This window comes from Pan troglodytes, chromosome 14 (genome assembly GCF_028858775.2).
Source record: "Pan troglodytes isolate AG18354 chromosome 14, NHGRI_mPanTro3-v2.0_pri, whole genome shotgun sequence".
NCBI lineage: Eukaryota > Metazoa > Chordata > Mammalia > Primates > Hominidae > Pan > Pan troglodytes.
The window spans coordinates 31,303,050-31,315,272 of record NC_072412.2 but is presented as its reverse complement, the minus strand read 5'-3'; the positions used below and the strand labels follow the sequence as shown (position 1 = coordinate 31,315,272).

The 12,223-nt window shown below is 35.3% G+C and overlaps 1 protein-coding gene across 6 annotated transcripts in view; it reads right to left on the bottom strand.

The window, feature by feature from the left end:
* Nucleotides 1-12,223, bottom strand: part of FRY (FRY microtubule binding protein) — a 449,258-nt gene that overhangs the window by 134,193 nt on the left and 302,842 nt on the right. For all 6 annotated transcript variants that reach the window (XM_054664864.2, XM_063792435.1, XM_003314107.6 and 3 more), the window contains exons 15-17: nucleotides 6,958-7,129; nucleotides 5,235-5,367; nucleotides 1,360-1,467 (exon numbers count right to left, since the gene is read on the bottom strand). In XM_054664864.2, the coding sequence (XP_054520839.2) occupies nucleotides 1,360-1,467; nucleotides 5,235-5,367; nucleotides 6,958-7,129 (413 nt within the window). The remainder of the gene's footprint in view (nucleotides 1-1,359; nucleotides 1,468-5,234; nucleotides 5,368-6,957; nucleotides 7,130-12,223) is intronic.

Below are 12,223 nucleotides of genomic sequence, written 5' to 3'. Positions count from 1 at the left end.
TGTCAGGAAGGAGGAAGGGAGTGGCTCTGTCCAAATGCAAATTAAAGAATGGGAAAGGGCAGTAGTTTCTAAAAGCTATTACTAGATAGCAAGAGGTAATCAACAGAGGGACCCAAGCTGGCTGCCCACGTAAGAGAGGACCATGACCACAATAACCAGGAGGTGCGGGGCTCCACGGGGACACTCAGAGCCTCAGGAGGCCACCAGATTATGTGCAGCCATGTGGGGTGGAAGTTTGGGTTATTTATTTGAATATTGATGGGAAAGGTGCTCTCAGAAGGTAAGAGAATGTGAGTAAACCAGGCTATGCGTAATGCATCATTCATTCAGTCAGCATGACTATTTGTTATCCTTCTCCAGGCTTTTTAAAAATTATACCATAATCAGATTATAGAGCCTAAATTTACATTTTTTGTCATCTTATTCGCCAGCTTAAAATTTCGTCAGTCCAAATGCCTCAATAAGTACTTAAGATTAGCTGAAAATCTACCTCTTCAGTCTTATTTCAATTTCCTTTCATCATTGGGTTTGTAAACTATTTGCTCTTTTTTCCCCCCAAACCAATGACTTTTGTTCTTCCTCATTCCACACATCCCACGTGTCTAATAATTTTGCTTTCCAAATTGCAGTTAGGTTATGTCACTTTTGATTTTTAAATTAAAGACACGCATAACTGTCAACTGGAGCTCCAGATCAACATGAGATAACTAAGCTTACTAAACTATAATAAGATAATTTCACTCAAAGAAAACAAATTTTAGGTTCTCATTGGATTGTGCATTGGGAAGGTGATAAATATGATTTGGGGCAGCTTTCTGAAGCACTATACTAAAACTAGTTTAGGATATCCACGACCTGCATTCTTGTCCCCATGGGGGTCTGTGGGCCTCAGATTGGGTATCAGACTCCGAATGAACTCTTTTTTGGCCAGATCCATCTCATTTCCTGGTTCTACCTCTGTGCCTTTGCTCATGTCTCTGCCTTTACCTTTCTGAACTCTACCTTCCCTTCGAGAGGAAGTTCAAGTTCCACCTTCTCTCAGGAGTTATTTGTTGCCTTCCCCAGTCCATAGTAATCTCTTACCCACGAATCATGTATTGTATATTTTTGTGCCATTAGTTTGCACAACACAGGCTTTGGGTTGTTAGCGACCTTACGTGCTTATGTATTTGCTTCTAAGTTGGATTTTAAACCCCTTGAATATGGGAAAAATAATTTTTAAAAATTTGTTTTTTCCTGCCCATACCCAGTACCTCATTTGGTAAATATTTGTTAATTGTAAACTACCATTCTATTTTTTTTTCAGGAGTCACAACAAAGGATCGAAATTAATTTTGGTCAAATAATATTCTCACCTACCTAGCCAGCAAGTCAATAAGTTCAAGTTTTGACATCCCATCAGGAAGCAGTCGAGGAATAGCAGCAACACAGGTCCTGAAAAGATCTATTTTTGGCTTTCTCTCACCCCTAGAATTAGAAGACAAAATTTTAAAATGGGTCAAAAAGCTGTGAAAATAAAAACAAAATGAATTAAGTGCATGAATAAAGACTAGAATCCATGCCTTCTGAGTCACAGCCTGGTGTTAGCTCCATATTACTCTCAAATGTTTATGCCCTTTGTAGCTTGACCAGTTCTAATAAAACTTTAAGTAATTTAAATGTAAGACAGAGGTATATATCTGAAAAGAAAAATGCTGATATCAATAGTATTTTACCTTGAGTTTGCCCTTTAGTTGGGTCTAGTCCAGTTGCATTTAAAATACCAGAATCACAGAAATGGCTAAGTACATCCACATGAAGAAATGTATTTCATTCAGCATTTAAAAATGTATTTCATTCAGCATTTAAAAATGGAGTTTATATATATACATATATATGGAATGGTGCCTTTTTTAATTGTGATATCTAGCAGCTTCTCTCCCTGATGAGTTATGCTTATCCCCTAGAACCCTTTGTCCTGTTTTTAAAAATTTAAGTGCTTCCAAAATAAATCTTTTGAAATAAGTAAAATTCTGAAATGTATATAGTTGTGCACCCATTTCTGACTTTTAAAGTGATACTGATGGGCCTCACCTCTATGGAGATTTCCTTCTCTATTTTTAATTAATTTCTTGAGAATATGAATGTTTAATGATAATTAATGCCTTCTGCATTCTGTTGGAAAATGTGAAGGAGAAATATATATTTTGTGTTATTTCAATTTTTAGTTGTTTTAATAGGTAACTGTTAGATTTTTAACCACTTATTTTATCTGTAACCTTTATGGAATAAACTACCCACCAAAATCTTTCAAATGACCCAAGTGATAATATATAACAGCATATCTAAAGTCTGATGACTTAGTCTTCTGAGCATAAATATAGAATCAGTACCAAATTAATGTGATCCAAGGACACAAGCACAATAATGAAAATGCAAAATAGCATAAAAATAATTCCTTTTTGGAACAGTAACTGTAGTCAGAATAGAAATGCAACTAGCAGAATCAATCCTCTGTGTAATCTAAAGATCATAATCAAACAGCAATTTTGCTCTGTGACATTACCTTTTATTGTGCTTCTACAAGTTTGTTAAGAATTAATACAAAATTGTTTATATGAAAAATAAAGCACATAATATGTTGTCTTCCAAAATAATCTGCTTTTGTGGGCAGTCATAAGATTATTTTCTTAATAATCTTATGACTTTTGTCATCCATAGAGCTTTTGCACGAGCTGTTGAGGACCCTGGAGAAGAGGAAGCAGTTGCACAGGGCTTTCCAATCAGCCAAGGAAAGAAATGTTTTCAGATATCCTCAATAGCTGTACAGTGTTAGAGCCTAGAGATCTCTTCTAATTGTTCATTTGTAACACAGTGAGTAGTTTAAACAGTTCTACTAGTTTGCTCACCAGATGTCTTTAACAGCTGGGATTATTTTTATATCTGTCGGAAAATGGATGACCTTGCCTGGCCTGAAGTGTAAGGGCGAACTCTGCCAGACTTCCAAGATGATAAAACAAGCCTAGATTAGAAACTAATTGCTGCATGATTTCCTCTTACTACTGCAGTCTTTGCTGTCTGGCCTTTTATGGGAAGCATATAAATCCCCAAAATTATATAATTAAGAAAATATATTAACAGATGTTAAAATTATTATTTATTATTCTTTACTTGTTATTTTCTTTCTTCCTTTCTTTCTTTTTTTGTACTAGCATGAAACACAAAAGGGATATGGAATAAAGACTGAGCAACACAGAATGTTCAATGTTCAAGTTCTTACCCTGCGTAGGGCCTGGGAAAGTGGTGGCCCAGCTTCAAATATCAACTCCAATGACTGTCCCATTAGTGTTGTGTGGGCCTCCACCCTCTTCTCCTAAATGCTTATATGATTCCCTAACATTTCTCTTCTTCCTTCTTTTTTTTTTTTTAAGAAATGACGCAATGAGTTATTTAGGAATCTGCCTTGAATTCTAGCACGAAAAATATTTCTAGCCCTATCTGGAGGTCTTAAGATGTTTGAATAGGAAAAAGTAAAGAAGAACCTTAGAAAAAGTTTGAAACATTGATTAAAACATAAATAAAATGTTTACATTTAAACATGTACCTTTTTATGATTTTGAATATATTGTTTTTGTCCTGAACCTATCTTATGATGCCTATTGATTATGAATATGGTTGTCCTTTAAAGCTCTTTTTTTTTTTTTTTTGAGGAAACAGCTATATGCATTTCTTTTTGTTTGTTTTTGGAACAGTTTCACTGTCGCCCAGGCTGGAATGCAGTGGTGCAATCTTGGCTCACTGCAATCTCCGCCTCCTGGGTTCACGCAATTCTCCTGCCTCAGCCTCCCGAGTAGCTGGGATTACAGGTGCATGCCACCATGCCCGGCTGATTTTTGTATTATTAGTAAAGATGGGGTTTCGCCATGTTGGCCAGGCTGGTCTTGAACGCTTGACCTCAAGTGGTCTGACCGCCTTGGCCTCCCAAAGTGCTGGGATTACAGGTGTGAGCCACCGTGCCTGGTGTAATGCATTTTTTATATCTTCTACATTATAAATTGAAAATGGCTTTAATATATGCAAGAAGTATGGAAAAATGAGGTTGAAAGTTTATTGATAATCTGGCAATTTGTGAGGTAAGAACTAGAACTGTAGATAATATTTTTAACGTTATTAATCTTGGTCAATATAAATTCTGCTATTATTTTGGTTGAAAAGTCTAAAGCAACATCATCTCATACTATTTAAATCGAGTAATTGGCGAGCTGCAGGATAATATGCATTGTATTATCCCACTTTTGTGGGAAAAAGGAGGTATGTATACACATACATTTGTATTGACATAAGGAAAGGTCTGGAAGGAATCACATTGATCCAAGAAACGGCTGCAGATTTCATGTGAGGCTCTGAGGAGGCTTTCATTTTAACTTTAGATTCTGCTAAATACATATTTTAAATAATTCTGCATTTTTGCCTTTGCTTTAATCATGAGCACATGTTACTATCACAAAAAAAAATGCACACCACAATATGAATCTCTCTATATAGGTAACAATCTTCAGACTAATTCTTATATTTGCAGTTGAAAATGATGGATGACAGAAGAAGTTTACCTAATTATATTTTTGGAAATTATGCCACAGCTATCAAATGTAATTTAATTCATGGCCCAACAACACAGTCCAAACTTTCTTAAAATACAGAATTATAACTTAATCCTAGTTCCTGCCATAGTTAAACAAAAACAGCAAATGCAAGTTCTAATTGTCAATCTAGATCTTCAGATTTTGAATAAGAATACTTGATTTGAATACATTTGAAGCTACGCATGCTTTCTTAAAATGCTTTCTGTAATGCAGTCTGTGATACAATCACACAGAAACTATGAAGTAGGAACTGTCACGAGATGTATAAAGATGGAATGTCTGTAAATTTGGGATGTCACTATGTCACATGAGTTGTGATGGTGCCTGGGAACAAAATGCCATTTCTGAAAAACATGGACTAGTGGGTCATGGGCCTCATTTTCTAACTTACTGACCTAGTGATACTTGAGATATAAATAAAATAGATCAATCACAGATATGACCTTATTTTTATAGTTAATCAAATACTGTGAAGGTTTTTTTTTTTAACTATCTTTACTACTTTTTAGAACCCTAAGAAGATGAAAACGAAATACAGAATAAATGAGAATACTCTCTACTTGTGTTTTCTGGTTAATCTTTCATTGATAACTTAGTCTTTACTGTACTCACGTGATCATGTCTTCCGGTTCTTTGTTTAACATCTGTACATTAGTCAGCATCATACACCTTCCTACTTCTTTATCAAGGTGCCTTAAAATGTTGTCTACAGCTTTTCGTACTTGAGAGTAATATAAGGACATGCCTGAAAAACATGCATCATAGTTATACCTTCAACTGAATCTATCAAAGGATATCCTGATTTATTCATCCTCTATAATATTTTTTACTGAAGACCTTATGAGTCAATGACTTCCTTGAGCAAAAGAGCTGTCTGATTCAATCTCATCTGCACAGCTTTTAGCATAGTGCCTTGCACTTAGTAGGTGTTCACCAGATAATCATTTTAATTCAATTTATAGGAATTCTAATACTCAATTGGAAGTATTTTCCAGAAGAGTTAAAATACTAAGAAAATACAAAATTCAAATTAAAGCAATTTGAATTTTAAAGTTTCTAGTTAGCATAAGAAAATTCACCATCATTAGTGATTATGTAAATAAAGAATAATTCTCATTGGGGGTTAGGACTTTAATAACTCCATATGACCCTCTGAAATATATATGTGAATTTTTTTAGTAAAATAAAATAACTTCACATTATAAATTTAAAAATGAAGAAAAACATATTTTAGCTATATTATTTTTATTGTTCTCATTAACTACAGTGTCGATGTCCTACACTGGAAGACGAATGTGTATACGAATTATACAAATGAAAAGTAAATACCTTTGTATTTAAAATTTGTACCTTAGTGAAATAATTATTCATGATTATTTCTCATGCATTACATCTGTTTTGTTTTTTTTTTTTTGAGATGGAGCTTCACTCTTGTTGCCCAGGCTGGAGTGGAATGGCGCGATCTTGGCTGACTGCAACCTCCATCTCCTGGGTTCAAGCGATTCTCCTGCCTTAGCCTCCCAAGTTGCTGGGATTACAGGCATACACCACCATGCCCAGCTAATTTTGTATTTTTAGTAGAGACAGTGTTTCTCCATGTTGGTCAGGTTGGTCTTGAACTCCCAACCTCAGGTGGAGTTTCGGCCTCCCAAAATGCTGGGATTACAGGCGTGAGCCACTGCGCCCAACCTATTACACCTTTTAAATGTCATTTAAACATTGCATAACTAAAGAGAAATATTTCAAAGCAAAAAATTTCCTTGTGTGTTTCTCTCAGGTCTGTAGAATCCAGTAACTATCTTAATAAAGTTTGTAGTAGGTGTCTACATTTGGATACTTGGTAAGAAATGAACAAATGCCAAAAACATCTCTTTAGATAAGATAGTTAAATTAGAAAATCATCTCATGTAGTCTAAATCCACAATATAACCTGATGTGTGTTGTGAGATTTGGCATGTTTAAAACATGTTAAACTAATTTAACTAAAGAAAAAAGAAGGAGATGAATGAATGAATTGATAAACAGGATTATTTAGCAAAGCACACAGATGTCTTGGAGACTTACTGAAAAACGTAGTAATCATTATTAGAGGCTTTAAAAAGACCATAGATAAAAGTCTAACATTTAAATGCCAAAATATTTACCAGGAAGTTCTAAAAAGTTTAAAGAGCAGTAAAACAAAACACAGCATGAATCAATCAAAACAATTAATGTTGGAATGTCTTATCATCTACTTCTATAAAGATTTTTAAAAACTGCATCTCACTAAAGATAAATATCTACTGGTCATTTTAAGGGCAATAAGGCTTAGTTCTTATGCACTTCTGAAACTCACCTATCATTTTGGCTTCCTCTTCAGTTAGCGTTTTACTCAAATATGTTTTCTTTACTCTTAACGTGTTTCCTGAAGGAAGAACGGCTCCTGTAACCGGCATGGGAGGTTCCCCATCTTTCTGCTGCAAGCTATCAGCTATGACCAAGAATGCCCGTAAACCAATGTTCATTCTCTGTAAGAGACAATATTGTCATGACAAAAGGAAAGGCCCAATTATTGTAGTGGAATACATCCATAAGTCTTTCAGATAGTTAAGACTGAATTGCATGTAGATGAGTATGAGAAAATAATTTAAAAGCCACAAGACTGTAGAGCAATCTTGTGAAAATTAAATTTCTGTCACTGTTTTTTGTTGTTGCATTATAAGAAAACAACAGGGGAGATTTCACCGACTGTGGAGGGCATGTTTGAGATGGTCATGTACTATATTCTGTTGAGGGGAATGCTGAGTGTATCTCTAAAAGATATGCCTCATCCTCTGGATGCAACTAAGGTAAACTGAGGTAAACAAGGGCTCATACGTCTCCTGGAAGAAGGGAGGCACCACATGTGTTAGCTCACAAAGACTGAATGGAAACACCCAGGGTTCCAAATGGGAACCATAAAATGAACATCACCTGCTCTCAACTGCAGGTCCTGACTTCTGATTTACAAAGGCCAGCAAGTTTGAGAAGAAATTTTAAAAATTCAATGCCACAGAACCTGTTACTGATGAAAACACATGGGTGTGTAAGAAGAAATGTGATTGTGGGCCAGATTGATCTTCCTTAGGCTCAGGTATGGCACAACTTTGGCCCTGAACGATGGCTTAGTAAGACAGCAGCTCTCCCTAGTGCTCGTCTTCAAAGGTCAGAAGGTACCTAAACATCTGTACTCCATTAAGCAGCCATGCGTGAAACATTTACACCAATATTTTTAAACCTCATGAAGTAGTAAGTTCCCCAAGTATACTACTACCTATGGAAGAAAATAATGACGATTACTAGGACTGATGAAAATAATTTAGTTACAATGTATTGAGTCCCTAAAATATATCCAGAACTGCTCATTAACTTTCATCCTTAACACAGTCATATAAGGAAGGTATTCCCACTTTACAGGGTAAAGTATTCTCATTTTTTCAGGTGAGGAAACTGAGGTATAGTGGGAAGCTTTGCATCTAAATCTGGTTTGCCTGAATCACCTATTTAGTAGAACATGATTACATTTTATAACATAAAGTAACATAGACTTCTATTTATTTTAAAATTATTTATTCAAGCTTTAAGGAGTTATCATAATTCAACCAGGATTTGCTAAATATTTCTCTGGCTCATTTATAAGCAATTCAATGTGTACTTTATGATTTTTTGGCCTTAAATTATATGCTTTCTCCATTTTCTAGAATGAAAGAATATTACTTTAAAAAATAATCCGTGTATCGAAGCCCATTAGTTCCCTCTTTTGATAGTTCTTTTATGAGATATTTCTAGGCTTGTGTGTGTCTCTCAAGACACAGCAATGTTGTGGATAAGAAAATAAAATGGTCAATTCAGCAGATGCAGTACTAATATAATAACTGTGGGATGACATATGTGGTCAAGCCTCAATTATTTGCCAGTGGATTATCCAATTTAGCAATCATCCTTGTCAGTTCTCTAAGTTTTCCTTTTCCCGGGACAACACTAAGGGCAGAAATAAGATGGGATAGTTTGGTACACACATTTTGAAGTTAACTTCAAAAATAATTTATTTTTTTAAAAATTTCATATAGTTCATCACAACTGTCCCTTTTATTTGTCTGGCCTTGGAAAATTACTTAACTTTTCCAAGTCCAGGTATCTGCTTCCTTTCTGTAAAATGAGGATAGTAATACCTATCAATCATATAGGGCTATTGTGAGAATGAAAGAAAATGTCTGAAAAGCTGCTGCTGGCAAAAATCTCTTGTAAGCCAGAATCCCCACTCTATTTTTTTAAAAATCAGGTTTATTGAGATATAAATTACATCTACTAAATGTCTCTCCTTTTAGTTGTACAGTTGTTTGAGTTTAGAGAAACATACATAGTCTGGTAACCATCAACAGAATCAAGATCCAAAATATTTCCACCATGTCCAGAAAGTCCCCTGTGCGTTTTTGCGGTTAGTCTTCTCTCCTAACCCTAGCACCTGACAGACATTGTTGAATTTCCACATTCCACCTTTTCAAGTATGTGATATAAATTGAATCAAATAGCACATAGACTTTATATCTTGCTTTTTTCAGTGAGCACAATGCTTTTGAGATGTTATTGCAAGTATCAGCAGTTTGTTCATTTTTATTGCTAAATAGTACCCATTGTATTGATGATTCACAATTTGTTTAGCCATTCACCGGGGTTTGGACATGAGTTGCTTTTTTATTTTTAGTGACTATGAATGAGGCTGCTATAAATATTTGCACAAACGTTTGTGAGCATGTGTTTTGATTTCTCTAGGAAAAATACCTTGGGATGGAATTGCTGAGTCATATGGTTAAGTATACGTTTAATCTTAAAAGAAATTGCCAAATTTTTCTAAAGTGGTTGTACCTTTTTGTAATCTCACTAGAATAGTATGAGGTTCTAGTTGCTCTTTATCTTCCCCAGTACATCTCGTTTTGATTTTAAATTGAATTTCCTTAATGACTAATGAGGTTGAATGTCTTTTCATGAGATTATTAGCCATTTCTGTCTCTTCTTTGGTGAAGATGCTGATCCTTCTGCCCATTTAAAAAATTGGGTTATTTTCTTATTATTGAAATGTGGGAATTCTCTATATATTCAGATGGAAGTCATTTGCCAGATATGAGTTTTGTAAATATTTTCTCCCAGTCTGTGGCTCTCCACTTTAACTGTTTTTTGAAGTACAGACATTTTTAATTTTGATGATGTTTTCAATTTATCAACTTTTTTCTTGTATAGTTTATGATTTTTATGTCCTAGAAATTTTTTCCCACCTGAAGGTCATGAAAATCTTCTTTTCTTCTGGAAGATTTATAGTATCAGATTTTACTTTTAGATTTATGATCCATTTTGAGTTAATTTTTGTTTATAGTGCAAATTATAGGCTGAGGTTCAGTATTTTGCAGGTGGATATCCAATTGTTCAGCACCATTTATTGGAAACATTATCTTCTATCCATTGAATTAACTTAGAATCATTGTTGAAAATCAATTGACCCTATATGTGTTAGTCTCTAGATTTCTAGATTCTCTATTCTGTTCAACTGGTTTTTATATTCATCCTTCTGCCAATACTACACTGCCTTGATCACTATACAACTTTATAGTAAGTCCTGAAATCAGGCCATGCTACTCTTCTAATTTTATTCTTCTTTTACAAAATTATGTTGGTTATTCTAGTTCCTTTGATTTTCCATATAAATTTTAGAATCAGTTTGTTGATTTCTACAGAAAAGGTACAGAGATTTTAATTGGGTTTATTATTATTGAGATTACAGTTTAATCTACATAGATCAATTTGGGGACAACTGACCTCTTGTTGTTAACAGCGAGTCATTCAATCTACAGTTATTTCTCTTCACTATTTGGGTCTTCTTTGATGTCTCTCAGGATTTAGTAATTTTCAGTATTAAAATATTGCACATATTTTGTCAGCTTTAGTGCTAAGTATTTTGTTTTTCAGTGTTACTGTAAATTGTTCAATTTCTAATTGTTCATAAATGGAATATATTGATTTTATTTCTCTTGTATCCTACAGACTTCTTAAAATCATTTATTAGTCCCGGTAGGTTTTCTTTAGGTTCTTTGTACATAAATCATGAACATAATCATGTTCTCTGTGAATTAAGACAATTTTATTTCTTCCTTTCCAATCTATACGCTTTTATTTCTTCTTCTTGCCGCTAGCACTACATAAGACCTCCGACTTCACGTTATTTTAGGTCAAGGAAAAACAGAGAAATTGATGACCAAGAAACTCTTCTCACAGACCAGCAAGTCTTCACGATGATGAGGATGGATACAGAAGGTCATTCAGGTGTGCACTAAAACAAGACAATTACCTGGAAATTTTGAAGAGTTGAGTGGTGGTGCAGCATAAAGTTTACAGTAAGATAATCCTTTAGATCTCCAGGCCTTGTTCCACAAGCTACTTCCAAAATATTATTTAAGACCCAATCTGAACTTGTTTCCTGAGAAACAATGCCCTACAGCATGTTTCATCAAGTGTATGACATCTGCTTCGCAGACTATGCTGTCCTCCTGTCTGCTTTTGAGTGGGGTTATGGGTAGGCCTTTGGGCTTATAATTACCAAATACTGATAAATGAATTATTCCATAAATCCACAAGATCATGAGAAATGGAAGAAGATTACCAAATATTTACTCCTATTGGTATTTTTTTTTTTAAATCACAGTTCCAACTGCTCTACACAGAGAGGTTAACTAATTACGCACTGACTGAATGAGGAGTTTGAGAAAAGAACCAAGAATACATTTTATAGACAGTGATAATGATGGTAGTAGCTTTTAACATGTCCTTTTTAGACAAGTCATCCAGTAATTCTGAGAAATGATTGCTAAAGACAGTAAAGCCATGACTGCTAAGAAATGAATAATGTCTTGAGAACCTTCCCAGCAAGAGAAGGCTCTTCACTGTACAGCTCTGGGCCTCCTTCCAGCCCAAAGCCTCTGGTTTGGCACTGGCCCTGCCCCCTCCCATTGGCCCAGAGACCCTGGCTGCAGCCATTCCAGAAGCCTATGAGGTCACTGGACACCAGACAGAAACTCCCATTTTTGGACTTTTTGTGCTGTTCCCAGATATGTGGCAACCTTAGTATCAAGAAGAGAATATGGGGTGTGGTGGGAAGGAGCATGGGACTAACAGGGACCTGGGTCCCCTCTGCTACTAACAAGCTGCCAGTCTCCAGCCTCCAGGCCCCCTTCCTCACTGACAGAATGAAGGAGCCAGGTGATAATACAGAGATGACAGGAACTCTCTATGTATTTGATTTTTATGGTGTGCAGTCTCCTCTCTCTCTCTTTCTTCCTTCCCTTTTTTTATCTTAAGAGTTTGTAATGTACTCTTCCTAATATCACAATTCTTCTGAGAGTTGAGGTAGAAAGGCATTTTGTCCTTTTGACTGGTGAAAAAGCTGGAGTTCATAGAGGTAAATGTCACACAGCTAGGAAAAGCAGCAGAGCCTGTGGCAAGTGGCAAATTTGGCTCTGCTGACTTCTGGTCCAGTGTTCTTTCTACAACCTCATAGAAAAAGAGGCAGTGTGCCAGGCATACTTCTGTTGGCT